Source organism: Galeopterus variegatus, unplaced genomic scaffold (assembly GCF_000696425.1).
Source record: "Galeopterus variegatus unplaced genomic scaffold, G_variegatus-3.0.2 Scaffold2516, whole genome shotgun sequence".
Lineage (NCBI taxonomy): Eukaryota > Metazoa > Chordata > Mammalia > Dermoptera > Cynocephalidae > Galeopterus > Galeopterus variegatus.
In genome coordinates this window covers 38,984-61,981 of record NW_007728627.1, presented here as the reverse complement: position 1 = coordinate 61,981, position 22,998 = coordinate 38,984, and the positions used below count along the sequence as shown (strand labels likewise).

The following is a 22,998-nucleotide window of genomic DNA, read 5'->3' as shown; positions in this document are numbered from 1 at the left end:
GTAAAGTAATACAGCAATAATAACAGTAACAGTCACCGTTTAGTGGGTGCTTACTGTGTGTCAGGAGATGGGCTAACACTTTATATATTACTAATACATTAGATCATTAGTCCCACAGTAACCTCTCTAGTGTAGGTACTATCTTCATCTCCATTTTATAGAAAAGGAAATTAAGGCTCAGTTAAGTGAGTGACCTGAGGTAACGTGCCTATCTAGTGGGACTACGGTTTCTGTCTAAATCTGAAACTCTGATCTTAGACACTGTGCTGTAGTCCTCCCTGTTCTCATAGATCATTGACCTCTAGGGTTAGAATTGTCTTGTGTTTCTTGCCATCACCCCCACTGTTGGGATGTATGTGCCCTGGGCCTCACTGAGAATATAATATTCATTCTCTGTTGTTAAGTGCCAAGTTTTTCCAGCTGTCACAGGGTAGAAGAGCTTTTGTCTTTTCCCTTATTTTCCCTTTGGGTCAAAATACATTTACATTTTGCTAACCTTCTCCTAAAGCTGTGCCAGGAAGGAGCAACTGAGAAGAGAACCATTTAGAACGGAGGGGCATTTACAGTCTCACGTCTCTTTTTGCCTTGGTGTTCTGTGTAACATCCTGTGACAGACAGCCTGGGCGATAACCCGGAGAGAGCTTCTGTGACGTATAGATGGTTAGAACCTTCTACCTCTAAAATCTCTGGTCTTCTGATCTCTAAACCCTAAGTGGGAGAGCTGCCATTACTATTAGGATCCCTTGGGGATAAGTTTTCAGTTTGTGCTGAAGTGAATTGTTTCAGGATTAGATTTCCATTTGAAACATGTCTTTGTGATTGCTTTATATAGATCCTCGGAGCAGAACTCCCAAGCAGCAGCAGGCACTGCCTCTTCAGTTGTCAAGTTCACAGTCAGATTGGAAAAGTTGAACTTGAAGTTTCCTTCCTGTGGTGAAGCAGAGAGATACATATTACTCACATAATAAAAGCCATGGGCTTCAACCTGACTTTCCACCTTTCCTACAAATTCCGGTTACTGTTACTTTTTACTTTGTGCCTTACTGTGGTTGGGTGGGTCACCAGTAACTACTTTGTGGATGTTATTCAAGAGATTCCTAAAGCGAAGAATTTCATAGCTACTTTCCATAAGGTCGTGGCTCTAGGGAAGGAAGACGCTCTGACCAATGAAGCATCCATGAAAAAGACAGAACTTGACAGCTGCCCTGCTGTGTCTCCATATCTCAGTAAGCGCTTTCTTTTCTCCTTTTTATGTGTACTATGTCAACTTGTTATTAAAATATAACGTATATGGGTACTTCAAAAAGTCAGTGTAAAAAATAGAATTAAAAGATAACACAAGTCTTTCCATGACGTTTTTGAAGTACCCTCTTATGTACAGAAGAGTATAAAAATCAGAAGTGTACAAGCAGCTTGGTTAAGTTTCACAAAATGAACATACTTGTGTAAACATCATGTAAATTAAGAAATGGAATCTTACGAGAACCACAGTAGTTCCCATGCTTCTTTCAGTCACATCACTGGCCTCAAGATTCTAACACCATACATTAGATTTTTCCTGTTTTTGAATTTTACAAATTGGAAGCCTACGTTGTGTACTCTTATGTTTGGCTTCTGTTGGTCGACATTATTCTTTGTGAGATCTATTCCCATGGTTGCATGTAGTTATAGTTTGTTCATTCTCTTTGGTGTATGATATTCCATTCTATGAACATACCCAATTTTATTATCCATCTACAAAAGTCTCAACACACAAGAATAGGGTCCATTGATCTAGGCTTTTGGCTCTGCTCCAGGTATCTCTCCTCCTCCTCCTGGGACCAGTGGGCTAGCCTGGGAATGTTCTTCTCATGGCATTGACAGAGCACAAGAGCGCATGGAGGTGGAGAAATGCAAGCACATTCAAGCCTCCACTTGCATAACATGTGTTAGCATACCCTTGGCCAAAAGTATGGAGTCAAGTTGCAGGGATGAAGTTTTTCAATGTTATCTTTAGGGTTTATTTCTTAATTATGCTTTTTTTAAAGGAAAGCATTTGACAATATTTATTGTAGTATAATTTGATATAAAAAGATTTAATTTCCTCTGGATAGTCAGACTTCCCAGGCATCAAACCTGTGAAAAGCAGAAAGGAGCTTGGGGGGCAAGGGTAGAGAGAGGCTATTGTACACCAGCATTTGAAGAACCCAGGGCTTCCCCCATGACTCTCCTGGGCTTGTGCACCCCAGGATATATTTCTTAAATATGTTTTGACTCCTCTTTGATGTCTCGCCTTTCAATTAAATTAACGGTAAATTGGTTTTAGTGAACACAATAAATTTGAGAGGAAAAAACACTCAGTGTTATTTCTCTGATATCTTCATCTCCAGGAAATCAGAGTGCTTATAGTTTTCCAGACACTCCTGAGCCTTTTTACTTGTGTTGTTTCCTCTTTCCAGAATGCCTTTCCTTAATCCATGTCTGCCTGGTAGATTCCTGTCATCAAAAATCCAGCTTAGATGTCTCCTCTTTCAGAAAGGTTGCAGCTTGTAACTGTCCCAGCTAGAGTTCATCTTCTGTTCCCCCATGCCTGTTGTACCAGTGTCCTATTGTGCTGATCGCAGTGCGTTGTTCATATGTTTGCCTTTCTTCCTCGGGAGACAGTGCACAGGCAGCTCTCCTCATACGCTACAAGAGCTCTGTATGCGGTAGCCTTGGACTCTTCAGAGACTTGTTGCTTTTAGCTGAACAAGAAACTGCAGACCTTCTATCTTAGTCTGCTTGGGCTGCTGGTTTTATGGCATTTTTTTAATACCATAGACTGGGTGGCTTAAAGACATTCATTTCTCACAGTTGTGGAGGCTAGATGTCTGAGATTGGGTTCTTGGTGAGAGTGCTCTTGCAGGTTATGTCCTCATATGGCCTTTCCTTGGTGTGTCTGTCCACACAGAAAGACACACACCCACCCACCCACCCACCCACCACCACTTGCTCTCTTTATAAGGGCTTAACCCTCATGACCTCATCTAAACCTAATTACCTCCTCCCAAATGCCTCACCTTCGGCATGCCTGGTAGTGGGAGGAGGGGGTCAGTCCCTACCTCCATGCCTTAGGACCCCAGGTGGGCCCTGTGGCAGTGGCAGAGAGCCTGGTTGTGGGAGGAGGGGTTGGTCCCTGGCTCTATCTGTTTTTACATTCTAAGCTGTTGTGGAGCAGTTGGCTGGGAGGGAGAGAGTGGAAGGGGGGAGAGTGGGAGAAGGAGGAAGGAGGGGGGCATGGTTGAGTCTTATGGCACCCCCCTCATTCCTGCAGGGGAGACCAGGGGGCTTCCAGTGGTGGCTTGATCATTGCTGGGCTGAATGCAGATGTTGGTGGGGTATGGCTAAAGCCCTCAGCCCCCCACTGCCTTGGCTTGGGAGACCAGGGAGCTTCCAGCAGTGGTTCAGTGGTCATTGCTGGACTGGTTGCAGATGTTGGTGGGGTGTGGCTAAAGCCCTTGGCCCCCAACTTCCCTGGCTCAGGAGCCTGGGGTGCTTCCTGCAGTGGCTTGGTGGTCATCTCTGGGCTGGTTGCAGGTGTCGGGGGTCATGGCTGAAGCCCCCGGCCCTCTCCCCTCCCTGGCTTGGGAGTCCAAGGGGCTTACTGTCCTTCTAGGTTTTATGGGTGTTCTTTGGTGATGTTAGACCTTTACTGGTTAATATCAGACTTTGTCTCTGGTCTGTGGGTATTTTTGTTTTTTCTTTCAGTTCTGTGTTGGATTATTTGCTGTTCTCACCACTTAAACTCTGCTCTGGAACTAATTTGTTGTCCTTTGCTTACTTCTGAAATGGGGGAACTTCCTGTGGGGACCAGCACTTGAGCCCTGTAGTTGAGATAAATTGCTGCTTTGCTTTTGATTCTCTGGGGAAGTCTTCCTTACACTCAGGTTTTAATGGTTGACTTTGTAGGTACTTCTGGGTCTCATGAAGTCCGGTACACTTGGGTTGTGTAGAAACTCTGGTCTGGACCTGAGTCTTTTCAGCAAACTGCACCCCCTGCAGTTCTGTATTCCTGACCAGTCTCCACTGAGTGGGCCTGTGCTGATTGGAGGGCAGATCAGCTGTCCTTGCTATGCCCCAGTGTTTTCCCAGTGGGCTCGTCTCCCCCATTGCCCACACTCCAAACACTTCCTGTGGGACAGGCTGTGCGCTGGTCCCTTGTGGTGACTCACTGGCCTCTGAGTGGCTCCTTTTTTCTGTTGCTGGGCTGTGCTCCTTTCTCCTGTATGGGTCCACAGGAACCCTGTTAGTGGGCCTGCTGGCCTGAGGGCCACCAACGCCCTCCTCTCCCCTGCCCCCTCCAAGCAACTTCATCTGAAGGGCACAGCTGTGGCTTTTGCCAGCTCTTGCTCCATGTGCTCAGCAGTTCCAGCCTGGAAGCGGCTCGGGCTTGAAACGGTTGGAGCGGTTCTTTCTTTCTCTCATTGTGGCTTTTCTTGCCTTCGTGTACTCCATAGGTCTCTCCTCCTCTTCCCCTGAACGCTAGCAGTCCCAGCTTGGCTGTAGTTGTTTTTTAATAGTTGTGAATTGGTTGGTTTGTGGGAGAGAGTGATGCTGGCAATGTCTATTCCACCATCTTGACTGGAAGCCCCCTATATGTCAGTTCTTTTGCAGCCAGTAACCTTGGTCACATGAGGCTGTGGTTATAGTTTATGACTAAATGAGATTTTAAAGTGATAATAATAAAAGTTGACACCCATATAGTGTTTACCATGTGCCAGGAAATGTTCTAAGCATGGATTACTGCATGTAAGCCTCTGAACACTTTATGAGATAGCTCCTGCTACTGCCTGTGTCCTGTGTTTATTGTAGAAGGCCAGAACAAGCTCATTTTCAAACCAGATCTCACTTTGGAAGAAGTACGGGCAGAAAATCCCAAAGTGTATGGAGGCCGATATCACCCTGAGGAATGTAAGGCTTTACAGCGGGTTGCCATCCTCATTCCCCACCGTAACAGAGAGAAACACCTGATGTACCTGCTGGAACATCTTCATCCTTTCTTGCAGAGGCAGCAGTTGGAGTATGGCATCTACATCATCCACCAGGTAAGTGCGGGGCAGACCAGAGCCCTGCAAACTATCATCAAAGAAGAGATCTCTTGCCTCATTTATCCTTGAAAGGTGTAGAGGAAATTTTTGTCTCAGAGTGTGGACTTTTGGGACCAAGTTCTGGGAAATTTTACTGCTCTTAAATGAACCTCTGAGGGCCTTTTTTTTTTTGATGAGCCCTTCCATGTTAGCCAATGACTGCCCTATGATTTCCTTCTGAGGTTTACTGGCCCCGTGTGTTTCCTTCTGTACTTGCTATACACTACATGATGAGATGTTGGAATTGCTTTTCATTATTGAGCATGGCTATTCAACGGGGATCTAGATGGACGATTTGACAGAATACTGTGTTAGCCATGGAGTTCTATGACCGTCTCCACATTTCTGCCTTTAACTTTGCCACTATTTATTATGTAAAGCATGTTATGTTTAATTTTCACTTTCTTGATTCACTTATTTGGTTTCCAGAAGAATGATTTAGTAGGAACACAGTATAACTATAGGCTGCTTTTAAAGAGTTTAGTTCTGAGGTCAGTGGAGTGGATGATTGAAGATGCCTTTAATTGGCATTAAAGTTTATTGAAAGAAAAATAAGGCATCAGTTTAAACATCCATGTCTAAGCCTTTTATAATTATCCTGGGCCACCCAAATAATTCCCTTTCAGGTTCTTACAAATTCTAAGAGTGTAAGCAAAATCATTAACTACTTATTTAATGTTGGTTATAATTGGTGATATTTGTTTTAGATAGAACTTTTCACAACTCAGGAGATCAGCTCTGCGGTGTATCCTTTTAATAAACTGAAGCTCTTGAAAATCAGTCTGTATCTATGCCCATTTTTTAGTACTTGAAACAATTCTACTATTGTTTTATAATTATCTTTGTTGGTCATCAGGGCTATGATTTATTTGATTCTGAGTTTTTACTCAGGGCAGCAACCCACAAGATACAACACTATTTTTTATGAATAGAAAAATATGTCTGCTTTGTGTTATTCTTTTCAGGAAAACACTGTGGTAAGTTTTGAGAACTGCTTGTACTTTTGTTATGATAAACTGTTTATCGAACGAATTTATTTCTACTGAATTTGATCCAAGCAGACATGAAAAAAATCAAAACTGTAAAATCTTTTTCATACTGTAGCTTTGGTCATATTACAGATCAAATTGTGTTTTTTTCTTACCCAGTGACAAATCTCCCTCCACTGTGAGGATTAGATTTTGCCATTAGTCTTATAACAGGATTCTCTTACAGTAATTTCCAAGAAACTTTTAAGTAGCTGAAAAATGTTAGCAATAAACTTCTCTGTTTATAGGTCAAGATTTCTTGATCCTTTCTGGCAAATTATTAACTAAATCTCTTGGAAGCTTAGTGTAAATTTGTAACAGAGAGTAAGACTGGAATCAGCTGGGGGTTGAACAGTGAAGCAGTAATACTAATTGACATGTCTAGTATGTAGGAAGTACTACTTGGCATGACTAGCATGTAGTTTTGTATGGAATAAATAAAGTTATTTTTTAAAAGTTTTGAGTTTTAAAAACGTTTTTAATTGTGGTAGAACACTGAACATGCGATCTATCCTCTTATTAAATTTTAAGGGTACAATACATTATTGTTGATTGAATTATTTTTATTTGAATTTTAAAACTGTTTAAAAATTTTTGTGTGGTAAAATACACAGATAACATAAAATTTATCATCTTAGCCATTTTTTCACTTCTATTTATTTACGTTTACCATCTTAATCATTTTAAACTATACAGTTTAGTAGTATTACGAATATTCACACTGTTTTACAACCAATCTCCAGAACTTTTTAATCTCGCCAGACTGGAACTCAGTACTGTTCTCCAGATTTAAAGAAATGCTTTTAAGTTATGATATATAAGTATGTGTGAAGCATAAAGAAACAACCAAATGGTGTTTTATTGTTATTGCATCTACTTTGTCACATCTTTATGTCACAAGTGTGGTCTTGCACATCAACAAGAATAATAGCAACTTCTGAATCCAAACTGAAGAGGGGAACATGGTGAAACCTTACCTCAGGAGCTTTTCTGTTTTAATTTCCATATCTTTCTAGGCTGGTAGTAAGAAGTTTAATCGAGCCAAACTTTTGAATGTGGGCTATCTAGAAGCTCTGAAGGAAGAAGACTGGGACTGCTTTATATTCCACGATGTGGACCTGCTGCCTGAGAATGACTTTAACCTTTACACATGTGAGGATCAGCCCAAGCACCTGGTGGTTGGCAGGAACAGCACTGGGTACAGGTAAGGCAGCTCTGCTGTTGGGTTGCTTAAGTTGAGAAGCTTGCCTGTTGTAATCAAGGCTGTGTGGAACACTGTCCAGAGTGTCTTAGGAAAATGACAAACAGGAAAAATGTCCCATGATATATCACTTAAAGTTCAAAACAGGAATTAGAGAATGTAATAAGGAAAAACATCCTACATCAACTGCAGCAGAGAGTCACAAGGACAAGGGAAGTAACAGGAGAGAGAATATAACCCAGGCATTGCAGGTGGTGGCCAACCTCCCCCCAGTACCTGCATGGTGGGACTTTTGCCGCTTTCCCACACTTAGTAGAACTCAAGTAACTTACCTGTCTATCTCTGGCATGCCCTACTAGGAGGCCACAAGATGGTGCCCCTTAGGTCAACTGTTAGGACTGTTGTGACATCCCTTTCCAGACTGTGGCCTCTTTCCAGAGTTCTGGGGAGAGGAGGGGTGGGGTATTTCCACTGAGTATTCTGCTCAGGGGCCAGGACGCCCAGGACAAGTTCCTTTCTCTAAGAGGTGCTGTGAGGAGTGCTAGGTACAATCATCTCTGTCTTCATTCCCTGCCCCCTCCACCACCCAGAAGAGGCAAAGCCGCTTTTTAACCTCGTGTTATACCAGCTCCTATTCAAGCACAACTGAGGAAAAATAGTGACCAAGAAAATGTCTCTGCAGATGAAACTCTATATTGGCTTACATGTGTGCACACTTACCTGTCAGATTCCCTTAAGCCCTGCCACCTGGGTGTGCTGGTATCTGATCTGTGGGGCTTACTGAGCTGGTGGGCATGAGACCAGTTTGAATAAGGCAGAGCGCCTGCCTTCCAAGAGCTCCCTGTTGAGTGTGGTGTGGGGAAACAGGTAGCTGCAGTGGAGTTGCATTAATTTTGCATTTCTGCAAATACAGCTATACACACTTGGTAATGAGGGAGAGAGAGGGGCAGATGGAGGGAGGGAAGGAAAAGGAAGGAGAGGACTATAAAAGTACAGAGCAACACAGGAGATTCCACCAGTGTGTACTCTGAGTGTGAAATGGAAACTGAATCTCTTGATACCTCACTTGGTCTTGGCTTCCGTGTCGCTCTTACTGTGCCCGTCTCTCACTTTGGACTATTTAACAGAACTCAAGTTACATTGACTGTAGGTGATTTTTGCCTCAGGTACTGACTTTAAACCCAATCCCTATAATCTGTGGGATATAAACAACACCTAGAATAAGCTACGATGAGTGAGAGCACAGTGTCTCTAAGAAACATCCAAAGATGCTGCTTAGCAGAGTTCCAAAACGTGTCAGAGAGTGTGGCGTGGTTTGGGGGAAAGCCCAAGTAGTCGATTGGTATTCTAGAATGAATGTCTGGGAGGAGAGGCAAGAGATGAGGCTGGGAAGGGCCAGCTTATGCAGGCCTCGTTTAGTGTGATGAGGAGTTTGCGTTTCCTAAGGAAGGGGACCAGGAGCTGTTGAAACATGGTTACAGCTGGAGAATGACAGGAGAAAGCTCAGTTCAGCTGGTCTTTAATGTATTGGATGGAGCAAGGCAGGAGGGGAGAGATGCCACATCCCTGAATTAGGGAGGAGGCAGTGGCATCAGAGGGCAAGGAGAAAATCATAGCATTTTTCTCTTTGGGGAAACCTGATCTTCGGATCTGAATCTTATTATCTAGAGGTTTTGTTTTCTGGTTTCTTTGAGCCACTTCTGCACTGAAGAAAGCAGCATATCATGCTTGGCCACCTTAGTTTTTTCAGAAGCATGTCTCCATCTGTTCACTTTTTGTGTAAAGTTAAGATATCACTATCTACAACACAGAACACCTGTACTTCAGACACTTGGCTGTACATAACCTTAAATTTCCTGTTGTCCAGTTCTGTCTATACATTTGGTTGCCCAGTTCATTTCTCACCAATCATACAGGATTGTTTTAAGAACAAGCCTTTTATTGGGATTCTGGATTTTATCTTTATATTAAGCCGGACCGTAAGAAAGCTGAGTTCTTGGGCATTCCTTCCGAACATTGATTTTGACTTATACTTTGGTGGTCATGATCGTGGATTTCATCAAATGCTACTCACTCTAAGGAACAGCCCATGTATGAATCTTGCTATTTTAACTTGCTTTTGTAAATGGCCAGACATTTCTTTCATAACTACATGTCAGAAAGCCCTGTCTCTCTTGGGTAACCAACAGGTTTTCTTAATTTGCATCTGGTAATTGACTGTGTCTCCCCTTTTGATCTGGATTTAAGAACCTCTGAGCCAAATCCATGGCCCTCTTTTAGAAATTGAAAATCATCTTATTTGCAGATCAGAGCTGGAATGTACTGGTATTTCCTATCTCAGTCTTCTATTCTGGTCCTGGTTTGTCATTTACATTTTTCTGTTTTATTGTGTGTATCATGTAAACTGCCTCATCTTTTATGGCCAGGGAGAGGCATACATAAGTAATGTAGGTCTTGTCTCCCCCACCACTCCTGCAACCTTCCCTTAGCTACTCTGGGCAAAATTCCTCTGGTGTCTGCAAGTTCAGTCGCAGGCAATCACATGTCTGACTCCTGCTGGTAGCTGTGTGTCACTGCATCACAGAGCTTAAATCAGCACACACTTCACTGTCACAACTTCCCCATGAGTATAAGTACAAGAAATGTTTTCACTTTACACACATCAGAGGGGAGATGTTATAGTAACTTGCCCCAAGTGTCTCAGAGTCTAATGAAGCCAGATATAAATCTTGTTTATCTCTGAGTATGGGTCAGTGATAAAGCTCTGACTGGACCTGCCTGTGGCAAATTTTACTGCCAAGAATTCCTTTGGTACCTGTCCACTTTCTACTGTTATTTTATGACTACATTTCCTTCACTCTTGGCTTTACAGCCTTTAAAAATTAAACTTCCTGGGCCAATGAAATATTTATGCTTTTCCAGATAAGAAGATAAACCAAAAGCAATGATCAATAAATAGGCATCTGAAAAATCATCTAATAGGCGCCTGAAAAATCCTTAACCTTTCTTTCTGACTTGTCTCCTCTTGCTCTTCCCCACTCCAGCTAACCTGGTCTCTAGGTGGACCTCAGATAGCCTGTGCTTTTTCTCCCTTCTGTGCTTTTTCTCATGGAGTTCTGGCCATGAGGGGATCCCACATTTTTCTGCTTTTCTGAATCCTTCCAGAAATTCAAATCCTGCTGTGGCAGCGTCTCCTTCCTCAGAACCCTGATAACACTCCCTTGTCTTGTTAGATAGGGCAGTCCATGTGTTGCAGTGTTGAGCCAGCTGTCTTGCATGTGGTGGATAATGGTGGTAGATCACTGCCAAATCACCAGTGCTGATTCTTTTTTTTATTATTATTAATATTATTATTTTTTTTACATTCTATGATGTTGTGAAGCAGTTGGGAGGGGGAGAAGGGAAAGGGGAAGGAAATAGGATGGAAGGAGGAAGGAGGAGGCGGGGGGTTGAGGCTTGTGGCGCCCCCCTCATTTCCACAGGGAAGTCCAGGGGGCTTCTAGTGCTGGCTTGGTCATTGCTAGGCTGGGTGCAGATGTCATGGGGGTGTGGCTAAAGCCCTAGCCCCCCACCATCCCAGCTTGGGAACCTGGGGCACTTCTTGTGGCAGCATGGTAACATTCACTGGGCTGGTTGTGCATGTCAGGGAGATGTGGCCAAGGCTCACAGCCCCCGTCTGCCCTGGCTTGGGAGAGCACAGGGAACTTCCTGCAGAGGCTCTGTGGTCATCACTGGGCTGGTTGCGAGTGTTGGGGGGGCATGGCTGAGGCCGTTAGCCCACCCCAACCCCGGTGTGGGAGAGCCTGGGACACTACCTATGGCAGCTCGGTGGTCATTGCCGGGCTGGTTGTGGGTGTCAGGAGGCATGGCCTATTGCTCGTTGGTGCTTGGCAGGTTATGTGTGGGCAGTGGTTCTACTCAGTGTCTTGATGAAGCTGGTGGTCTTCAAGTAATTAAGAATCCCTTCCCAGCCAAGCAGATTCTGATAACCAAGGCAAGTCACTGCTAATAAATGTCTTGGTCAGTAACAGTCACCCTCTAAGCACTTTATTTCCTTTTGTTTTAGGTTGTAAAAATAACATTTCTCAGAATTTTAGGTTGGGAGTAAATAAGTGATGAGTTATTTCTGTTTGGGTTAAACAAGGTCCTCAGTCTGTACTCAGAACGAAACAAACAGCTGAACCACAAATCAGGTTTTGGGAAGTCACCTGTTACATGGCAAGTGTTTATGTATTTAATTGATCTTTCCTTTTGGTTGTTCTTCTTATCTGGAAAGGCATAAATGTTTAATTTGTCCTGGAATACTTAGAACTAAGGTTTAAGTTAGAAGCCCTTTAAATATTCACATATTTTTACTCAATAACATCCAAGTATTATGCAACCTTCATTTGCATTTCTGAATGGTTACAGTTTCATACCTAAGGTATATCTTTATTTCTCAGATTTGCTAATTTGTTCACTGATAATACATAAGATTCCTTTATGACTGGGAGATGCTCTCTATGACCTCCTGATCTTCCTCCTGGGTTTTTCTTCTCTTTCCACTTTACTTGTTTTAGTATACACCATGGTTCCACCCTCTGTGCTCATCTCTTCTTACCCACTATGTTGCTTGTTCCTGTGCCTTCAAGTACTGCCTGTTGACAGCTTATTTCCAAAGCCACACCTGTAGCCACTCCTCTCTTCTGAGCTTGGTCCCTCTATCCTTTTGCCTGCTGGCAAAAGCCCCAAGGATATCTCAAGTTCAGCTTGTCCAAAACATAGATTTCTGCCTTCCTCTCAAAACCTAATTATTGTTCTGTACACCCTGTATTCACAAGAGGCACTATCCTCTACATAGTTGCACAAGCCAGGAACCTCAGTGTTGTTGAGGTGTGTTGGGTTCTCCAGGAAATAGACTTTGAGGTGGAGATTTGCATGCCTAGAGATGGAGATTTGCATACAGAGTGTGTACACACAGTGTGTGCAGGAGATGTCTCCTGCTCTCTGCCCCTCCTCCCACCAAAGAAGTAAAAGTGAAAAAAGCAGTTTTCTTAGTCTGTTTTTGTGTTGCTATAACAGAATACCTCAGACTGGGTAATATATAAAGAACAGAGGTTTATTTGGCTTATGATTCTGGGACAGCTGTATCTGGCGGGGACCTCTGGCTGCTTCTACTCATGGTGGAAAGCAGCAGACAGCCGGCGGGTACAAGCAGATCACATGGCAAGGGAAGAAGCTGGCTTGGGTGGGGGGGTGGGGGGGGCTGTGTGCCAGGGTCTTTTAAACAGTCAGCTCTCATGGGAACTAATAGAGCAAGAACTCGCTCATTACTGCCCCCACCTAGGGAGAGCACTAATCTAATCATGAGGGATCTGCCCCTGTGACTCAAACTGTCACACTGGCGATCAGATTTCCATGAGTTCTGGGATGACAATACATCCAAACTCCATCATTCTGCCCCTGGCCTCCCAAAACTCATATCACTCTTACATACAAAATACAATCATTCCATCCCAACAGTCCCAAAAGTCTTAGCTTGTTCCAGTACCAGCTTAAAAGTCCAAAGTCCAAAGTCTCATCTGAGACTAAAGGCAAAACTCCGTCCAGCTGTGAAACTGTAAAAACAAATTTATCTGCTGCCAAGATACTATGGTGGAACAGATATCGGGTATACTTTCTCACTCCAAAAGGGAGGAATAAGCCAGAAGAAAGGAGAAATAGGTCCCAAACAAGTCTGAAACCAAGCAGGTGAGACATTAAGTCTTAAAGCTCCAAAATAATCTTCTTTGATTCCAAGTCCTGTATTGTGGGCACTACTTTGTTCAGTTCTTGATAATCTACAGTCATTCTCCAGGTATCATCAGGCTTTTTCACTGGCCATACTGGAGCATGAAATGGGCTATGAGCTGGATGAATAATGCCAACTTTCTCTAATTCCAATATAGTGGCACTTATCTCTGCATGTCCTCCTGGTAGGTGATGTTGCTTTATATTAACTACACGTCTTGGCTTGAGTTAACACCTGTGGGTCATATTTAGCATATCCTCGTAACACAGGCTTTACTGTCCATATTCGCCGCCGAAACTCTCCAACTGTTGTTTGCAGGTGCAAATCATAAAGTACATCCATACCCAAGGTGTATTCAGCTACAGGGGATATATATGTGTGTATATATATACACATACAGTATATACACGAGGAGGTAATCTTCCTATGCCCGATGGCAATGACACAGCTGTGACCTCAGTAGTATGTCCTCCATAGCCATCTATATGAACTGTGGCCCCTGGAAACTTATCTGGATTGCTATATATCAGACTACATTCTGCACCTGTATCCACCAGTGCCTAAACATGCTGCACATTTGTCCTCGAGCAATATATTGCCAATTCAACATCAGTCCTCTGATCCTTGCCTGGCCCCAAAAGACGAGTACCTTGGCCTGCTCCCTAATCGAAATGGAACAGTTCATCTGCCTCCTCGGGAGCAACCAAAAAGTCCTTTAAATCCACTGAGCGTAACTTGGCTACCTGTTTCCAGATGTTTGGTGAAATGCTATTCAGGAAACAATTGCTGCCACAAGGCAAATAGGACTGCATTTGGCTGCCAGTCAATTTTCTTTTTATCAACTCCTGCTGCAAGCAAGTCAAGCCACATCTGCTTATGGCTAGTCTTGCTTGGTCCCTTTGGGATAAAATACAGAGTATTTCTTGGGGGTTTGGTCGTAGCCACCTCTCAGATCCCTTTTGCTTATCTTCTATCCTCTTCTTCACCCAAGCTGGCTACCATGGTCATTACCTCATGTATAGGACGACCAACGTATGGGGCCAGTATGGCCATCAGTGACCCAAAGGACGTTGACAGGGCATATTGCAGCACTATGTCTCTCATGCTGCCTGTAAAGTTCTCATCATCCAGGCCACGAGTGTTCACATTAAACATGGACTGCCACATCCCCAGCTCCCGAATTATTTGGACCAGCTCAGCATACATTTGCCATTTACTAACAATCTTGGGCAGTTCTCCAGCATTTGCCCACACAGTTCGGGAAGCTGCATTCACCCAGTCCATCAAGGAGTGATTACCTCACCCTTGTGCATATCTGCGGCTATTCTGTAGCCACTGCCTCAGGGATGGGTGTATGGTGATGGAGGCCAACTTCTGCACTTCCTCACCAGAACAAATTACACTATCCAACCCTAGGTCCCATAACCGCAACAGCCAAGCAGCCAGGGTCTCCCCATGTTTCTGCCTGAACTGTCTCCCCAAGTCAACCAGTTCAACCTGAGTATACATGGGTGGTGAACCGGGTCACCTGTGGATTGCCCATCGGTTATTTGTCCAGTCCCATAGGCTGCTCATGTTTCAATTTCTTGTGCACAGCAGGTCGTGCCTGGAGATAGATGCATGGTTTCCCCCAACTCACCACTGGGTTGGTCGTCTTCCCTGGTGTGAGAGGCAGGAGTGGCCAGTCACCGCACGTCATCCTCCAGGATAATCATCCTTGCTTCCAACAATTCTGCTTTCTGCCGCAAATCTTGATCAGTTTGCAGCATAGTGATCAGCATCCAGGGTCCAATCAGCAGAAAAGTGGCCACTGGGCACCACATGCTCAAGGATTGCTACATTCCCTCTCCTTCCCAAGGGGTTTTGCGTTGTAGTACCTGGTCTATGCTGCCTTGCAGTACGGTGTGCAGCAACCAGATCCCGGTTAACAGGAAGGTGGCCATAGGGCAGAGCATATTCACTAGTAGCCACATTTCCTCCTTCCAAGGGCTTTTGGCTCCTGTACCTGCTCAGAATCCTGTTGCAGACTAGGCCAATTGTCTGGCTCTTTTACTTGCCCGTAATCCTGCCGACTGGACCAATTGTTGAGCTAGGGCTGGGTCTGGAGCTCACAGACCCATCAAGCCCATTCACAGACTGGGTCACAAACCCTTCACACACCAGGCTGGGTCACAAGACCCCTCACACGCAGGTCTATGAGCTAGGTAACTGGCAAACAGGTCCCTGGAAGCTGTAGGTTGGAGAACAAGGCCACGTGTGGTGGATACCGGAGGCAGATGCCAGCCAGGCTGTGGTGCTGCACATGTGCACTAACTCCACCCAGCCACACACAATTTGCTTACAGAGAATGTGCTGCACCGCCCCCCCCCCCCAACTGGATGGGCAGGCAAGGGGGCCTGATTAAATTATTCTGTTTTCCCAACAATGAGGGATTTGCCCCTGTGACTCAAATTGTCACACTGGGGATCAGATTTCCTTGAGTTCTGGGAGAACAGTACATCCAAACTCCGTCACAAGTGTATTCATCATGACACTCATTTGTGCTGAACCTGGATGCAGCCTCAGAATCCTTAACCCAGTGCCTCTAGCAGCCATTACCATTCATTGGATTGGCACATGAGAGAGAGATCTGTCATCCAGATCTGATGTTGTGGTGCACTTGTACAAGTATCTCTACAGACCTCTGCACACAAACTGTTAACAGGTGGGTGGCACCTTGCTTAGTGAGCAGAGGTAAGCACTTGTCTAAACAGATGGACGAAGGCAAGACAGGGAGGGCCAGGAGTGTTGGGAGGTGGATGGCAAGGAGGAGACGATGGGAGGAAGTATGTGGTCTTTAAAGTGTTCCTAGAATGCCAGCCCTGAAACCAGAGACCTCTGAAGTGTCTGTGGAGAACACAAGGGCTTTGTATTAATGTTCTCGCCTTTTCTCTCCTCTCTTTTGCTCCAGGCTACGTTACAATGGATATTTTGGGGGTGTTACTGCCCTAAGCAGAGAGCAATTTTTCAAGGTGAATGGATTCTCTAACAACTACTGGGGATGGGGAGGCGAAGACGATGACCTCAGACTCAGGTGAACAACAGAGAAAGGTCCCCCTTCACGGGGTTCTGCTATCAGTGGTGGATCTGGAAACTTGAATTTATGAATAGTTCCTATAGATGCCAGTGCAGCAGGTCACCAGGCTGCAGATTGGGGTTTAAAGTGTGGTGGGGGTGGGGGGAGGGCAGGATGGCCCAAATGGTTCTTTGCAATTGGCAGATTAGAAGTGATAGAGGGTGGACTCTTCTTGGCTCCTGAGCATTTGGGGTTTAGAAGTATTGGTGGAGGACTCTGTGGTCTTGTCAGTGAGAATTACTTCCTGAGACATGGTTCTGCCAGTGAATGAGAAGTCCCAAACTGCAGGGTGTCTGCAAAACTGGCGTGTGATAACAGGCTTGGAGAAGCACCTGTTATCAGACCCTAGGGGATGCAAGCACAATTCCCAATGCCTAGAGCAGGGAGTGCCCACAGCCTCTGAGGAGCTGCACACCAAAGCAAGCAAAGACGTCCTTTCCTCCGTGTGCATTAGCCAGCCCCGCACACTGGTAGCCTGAGCCCCAGGCCTGACTCTGGGCTGTTGGCATTGACCCTCAGAATCTCTGGGATTACTCTCTCCTCTCTCAGCTTCCTCCCCTGAACTTGGGTTTTGTGGCCAGATAGTTACAGGTATCTGTATCTCCCCAAAATAAGTAATTATTCAAGAGCCTAGGGCTGGTGTCTTCAGGCTTGTAATTACAGTGTCTTTCTGGCTGTCAGGAGACCCCCTTCTCTTCTGCTATTGTCTCGTGGAAAGGAAATTTCTAAGCTGGAGTTCTGAATTAATAGCATAGACTGTCAGAAATATTCTCTTTTTTCAGTGTAAAGAATCCAGGGGCTCCATGCTAGTCTTGTTCCCATGTCTAGGCTGAGAGATGAAATGTTTCTGGCAGGAGGGCATGGATTTCCCTGACCAAGGGCTCCACAGAGATGGCTATAATGGTGGCCCCCTCGCTGTCAGCAACCTGTCTGGCGGTAGCTCATGAACTGGACAGAGAGTGCCTGCTAAATTGCAGGCAAGCATAGCAAAGGGTAGAAAAAAACATACCGATCATCTTCCCCAATCCACTTCACTGCCAGCTGGGATGATTAGTAGAATTTTGTACTAATCATATCTTCACTGTCTTTTTTCTTGTTGCCCCTTAGCTTCAAGGTAGAGGGGAGCCCCAAGTTTTGCTTTCATTTCATAAGAACATCATGACCTTCAGAATGGTTTCTGACTAATGTTATGGATCAGCCAAATGATTCGGACATAAAAGTTGATTGAGATTTATTTACTAAATATTTACTTACCTGTGCAACAGGCAGCGTCCTTCTATGCACTTATGTAATTCATTACAGTTTGCAAAGCATATTATGTGCAAATTATGTCATTTGAGTCTTTCAAAATCAACTCTGTATGATCATTTCCATTTTACAGATGAGGAAACTGATACTTGGAATAGTGAAATGACTTACCAAGGTTGTAAATAGCAGAGTCTAGATTTGAACCTAGGTTTGTGGCTTTAAAACTTGTGACCTTAAGTGGTCATTCCTTTCTTTGTTAAAAGAAGGCAACACTAAGTAAATTAGATTTCCTAAGAGGCTTGATTCTCCTCTTCTTCAGGACATCTTAAAATAAGTACTTTGTATGTTATTTTTGAAAATAACTATAAATTGGCATATCTCCTTTGTACCCCAATAGTAAATGTTCTTTTATGGGCTTTATTGCTTGAGGTCCCACCATTATAAGAAAATCTGAAATTTGAGAAGTTTTTCTTATTTTTTTAATACCCAAGTAATCCAGCTATATGTGATTCTGTGTGTGTGTGTTAAGTAGTGTAAGAATTCTTTTTAAAAAATTTTTATTATTTATTATTAGCATATTCATTATTACAAATCATGATTTTTCTTCTACTCTTTACCTGGCCTGTTACTCCCTAAACCCCTTTCTCCTTCCCCAGCATCTTTAGTATACTTTGAAGTGCTTAGTGGTAGAGAAGTGGGATAATGTTTTTTTTTTTTTTTTAAATCTCCTCTGTTATTTTTCTAGGGTTGAGCTCCATAGAATGAAAATATCCCGGCCAAACCCTGCTGTGGGTAAATACACAATGATCTTCCACACTAGAGACAGAGGCAATGAAGTGAATATAGAACGGTAAGTCCTGGATTCATGTGCCTGGCAAGCTGCCTACCTAGTCTCCCCTGTCAGGAAGGATTATGCTGAATTCTGTCATATAAGCTAGTTCATTTTGTTAAAAGATTTTTATTAAGGAAAATTTCAAACAGACACAAAGTAGAGAGAAGGGTGCATCAAACCCTCACTTGAACAGCTATCAACTCATGGCCTCTCTTCTTTCCCCTCATTTTTTTCTCCTCCCCCAATGGATTATTTAGAAATAAATCACAGATGTCAGAGTGTTTCATAGAATGTGACTACTTGAGTACGTATCCTTAAAATATAAGAAGTCTTTAAAAAAAAAACTAAACTAAAATTAAAAATATTTTCTTAATATCATCAAATGTCCAGTCAGTGTTCAGATTTCCCCGATTATCTCATAAATGCTTTTTAAAAAAGCAGACGGTTCATTCAGATCTGAATCTAGACAAGGTCCACACTTTGTTTGGATGGTCTCTTTTAATCTGTAGGTTTTCCCTCCCCTTCTCCCCCCCCCCCCCCCCTTGCAATGTATTTGTTTAACAAACCAGGTCATTTGTCTGATAGAATTTCTTACATTACAGATTTTGTCAATTGCATCCTGGTAGTATAGCTTAATATGTTCCTCTGACCTCTGTATTTTCTTGTAAACTGGGAATTAGATTTCTCTAGATTTCTGGAGGCTTGAACAGGTTCCGGATACATTTGGGGACAAGAATACTTCACCGATGGGCTTGTGTACCTCCTCTTGTATCACAACAGGAGGATGTTATGTCTGGTTGTATCTTTTTTGTTATGTTAGGATTGATCTGTGGGTTCAGGTATTATCAGCCAAATCCACTCACTGTGAGATTCCCCATCAGTTTTTTACCTAATGATTTTAGCAGCCATTAATGCTCATTTCCTAAATTTATTATTTAATTAGGGGTTGCAAAATTGTAATATTCTATCACTCCTTCCACATTTATTAGATTTTTCTACAATGAAGTACTTGCCTTCTTCATTTATTTGAGTACTCTAGGGTACAGTTCTTAGAGAGGCAGAATAAGGGAAAGAATCAAGCACAGATAGTCATTTTTCAGAACAATGAGTTGGTGTTCCCTAGCATCCTTAAGGATATAGTTAGTATTTATTTTATTTTTTGATACTCGAGTTGTCTCATCTTTGGCCAATGGGGTTTTTTTCAAGCTGTCTCTGCAATCAGTTAACATAACTGCATTAGTCTTGAGAGCTTCTTTCTCTGTGCTCTGGTGTGACGAGATGTTCTAGGCTCACCTTGTACTTTTCCTGCCTCAGTAATTGGCCCTTTCAGCAAGGAATCCTGGCAGATAAGTCAATTTTTCATGGGGCTGTGATTGAAGAATCTGTATTTCTTTGTTCTGATTTTTTTCCCCTAAATTTTAAAACAGTGCTAAAGGGCTTTTAGCCCTTTTGCTAAAAATCTACATTTAAAAATAATATTAAAAGGCTTTTAGCTCAATATTAAAGGGCTTCGTTAGAGTTTATATTTAGAACAATATTAAAAGACTTAGCTCTTTTTTAGAGTCTAACAGTCTAACAAAGCAGCTCTTTCTATTTTCTGTGTCTTTCTAGTCTTTGTTCATAGGTATTCATTTTTCTCTTTACATTTAAAAAATTAATTATTGAATAGATACAAAAGAATGCTTACAAATTGTATAAAAAGTATGAAAATTCTTGATACTGTGAGTGGTGGTATCCTTACCCCCAATTTGTGTCCATCACCTTTGTGGCACTCCCTGATCCCATATCCACCCTCTTCCTGTCCCCTGTCCCTAATGCTTTGGTGAATTTTTGTGATAATGGTAATTTTTTCTGTTGTTTCTTGGTTTCCCATATGTTTGTATCCCTAAACAAAAGATTTTCGTTTTGCATGTTTTTTAACTTTACGTAAATGAGATCACACTATATTTATTCTATTATGACTTTATTTTGCCAACATTATGGTTCTGATCTCCATCCATATTGCTGCATGTAATCAAAATTTGTTTTTCACTGCTAAAAAAACTAGGGACCTATTCCTGTCACTGCGTACTCCTCTTCTCAGATTCTGCAGCTCCAGCCACACTAATGCCTTCTTCAAATGTATCCTGCTTTTTGTGTATCTATTCATCTTGCCCAGGGTGGTCTCTCTACCTGGAGTGTCCTTTCCTTAACCGTCTTCACTTAGTCATTTTAAGCCTTATTGAAATTTGCCTTCTCTATGACCCCTCCGCAGACTCCCTCATTAAGTTGGGTGCCCCTTCACTCATCCTCATCTACATACATTCTGACTGTTTGTTGAGACTCTTGTGAGAGTTGTGTACTCTCCCCGCCTACAGACACAAAATTTTCCCAACATTGGAAGATTCAGAGATTCCCTCAAGCTCATCCAAGGATCTGTTAGCATTGGATGACACGTGTCACATGTATCAGTGTCACCTGTACATCCTTCTGTCCTGTAGGCTGGCGTTCACTGAGTGCATCACTGGTTCCCAGGGCCTTACGTGGGCTCTGACACGTGAATACATGTCTGTCATTGATGTCTGTTACCTTTGATGGGGAAAAGAAACATTTTTTGCAGTAGGAAATCCAAGAGGTACAATAATTTACAAAAATACATTTGTGACATTTAGGGGAAGGTCAAAAAACAACGGAGACATGGCAAATTCTTGTTTTGTCATTCACATTTATTCTTTTTGTCTTTAGGATGAAGCTCTTACACCAGGTATCACGAGTCTGGAGAACAGATGGCTTGAGCAGTTGTTCTTACAAATTACTGTCTGTGGAACACAATCCTTTGTATATCAATATCACAGTGGATTTCTGGACTGGTTCATGACCCTGGATATTTTGGTGACATTCAAAGAACTGATGATTTGATTATGATAATTTTGGCCTGGAGACTTCCCCTAGTAACACACATTAAGAACTTGTTGCAGCTAGTTATTGGGCTGAATTTTTCCTTTTAGTATTTTGTTAGCAGAGCTCCTGATGATACAGAATGTAAAACACTGTAACAAGACAGCTTTCTTAGTTGTTTTGATCAAGAGAGTTAAATATAAGAGAGTTGTAATATAGATACTTGAAGGACTAAATATAAAAGGACGACTCAAAGGATATAATGAAGGTTGCTTGAGAACTCTGGCCGAAGATTTATTGAAATTTGAAGTGATATATTATGGGATATAAGGCCACCAGAAATAAGATTGCTGAGTGTCACGGGGACCCAGAATTTTTCTCAGCCAAGGTACGAAGATGTTTTTCTGTTACTCATTTATCCTGCACAGTCATCTGTGAAGCAGTGGGTCCCAGGTGAGAAGAGGGCCACAGAAGAGGGGAGAAATGGTGAAGAATCAAGATGCCATGAACTTGATTTTTTCTTTTTTTTTTGGCGACTGGTTGGTACGGGGATCCGAACCTGTGACTTTGGTGTTATAAGGCTGTGCTCTAACCAACTGAGCTAACTGGCCAGCCCGAGATGCAGTGATCTTGGGAATGAAGAGGTGGCTGGAGGACAGAGTGGCAGATGGAGAGGCAGCAGCCGTGCTGGTCACTGCTGCTCCTGCTGCTCTGCGGTGGGTACCACCTGCCCAGATATGCCTTCCAGTCACAGCCCAGTAGAGAACACATTGTCTACTAGTTTTTACAGCATTTTTGTAAAATGATTTTGTACCTGTAGGATATGAATTAGCAGTTTACAAATTATGTATTAACTAATAATATATCTATAAAATACCTCTAGTAAAATATGAAAAAGCTTTGGGTACTCAAACCTGTTTTTTACTGTTATTGGAGGCCTACAGGTGTATTCATTTCAGAATCCATAATTCTAAACAGCTTGAAAACAGAACAAATGAAACAAATCTCCTGTCTCTCATCCTTCCGTTCCTCTCCCCTGTTCTTGTGTGCGAGCTCCTTGGACAGCCAGCTCCAGTGCTGTGGTAGGCACCTCTGTGTCTCACTCCCTGGGCCTCTCTGTTTCTGTTCTCTTCATCCTCTTGTGCCTCCTCCTGTCCCATAATCAATAGTGGGAACAGCAGAGCCGGCCTCAGGCACACCTGATTGGTTATGGGACAGGAAGGGGTGGAGCTGGCCCTTTAGGGGCCCTGGGTTTGGGAGGACAGTGGAGTCATGGCACTGGGCTTGGGAGGATGGTGGGGTCATGGCATTGACCTGGGCAGTGGGTAATTTGGGAGAGAAGCCACCAGTACTGCTGAGTTTCCTGGGGAGAGAGGGAGGGCAAGCAGGAGAATCAACAGAAGGTAACAGGAGATGGATACTGGGTTGAACAGCAGTAAGAATATTTTGTTTGCTTGGGTGAGTAGACACGTAAGTAATGCAGATAGAAGGATGTTCTTACGTAAGTATTATGCAACTGTACCCTAGGAGCTCTCAATCCATCATTATTATATGACAACTTAACTGTTAAACTTTAACATGAGTGAGTGCCAGCTAGGTATAAATAACATCTCATCCTTACCAGACAGAGACAGGGAATAGGAGGGTTTGGAGCTCCCAAGAAAGACAGTGTCACCACTCAATTGGGGAAGGAGAATTTGAAAGGACAATACATTTTATAGACATGATGGATTTGTGTAGGGCTAGCATGATTTCTCTTTAACTCAGCACAGGGAGTAAAAGTTGCATTTTTTCCTTTATTTAGCAAATAAATCCTCATGGT

At 43.2% G+C, this 22,998-nt stretch overlaps 1 protein-coding gene across 2 annotated transcripts; it reads left to right on the top strand.

The window, feature by feature from the left end:
• The first annotated feature begins 836 nt into the window (after positions 1–836).
• On the top strand, positions 837–22,089 carry B4GALT4 (UDP-Gal:betaGlcNAc beta 1,4- galactosyltransferase, polypeptide 4). Of its 2 annotated transcripts, XM_008582080.1 has the most exons (6): positions 837–1,226; positions 4,831–5,063; positions 7,150–7,337; positions 16,055–16,177; positions 18,213–18,317; positions 21,024–22,089. In XM_008582080.1, the coding sequence occupies exons 1-6, from the start codon at positions 974–976 to the stop codon at positions 21,154–21,156; spliced, it is 1,035 nt and encodes a 344-aa protein (XP_008580302.1). In that variant the 5' UTR covers positions 837–973; the 3' UTR covers positions 21,157–22,089. The 2 variants fall into 2 exon arrangements, with proteins under 2 accessions (XP_008580302.1, XP_008580303.1); XM_008582081.1 differs by lacking the exon at positions 21,024–22,089 and having other exon boundaries at positions 888–1,226; positions 16,055–16,115; positions 18,213–18,318.
• The last annotated feature ends 909 nt before the right edge of the window (positions 22,090–22,998 follow it).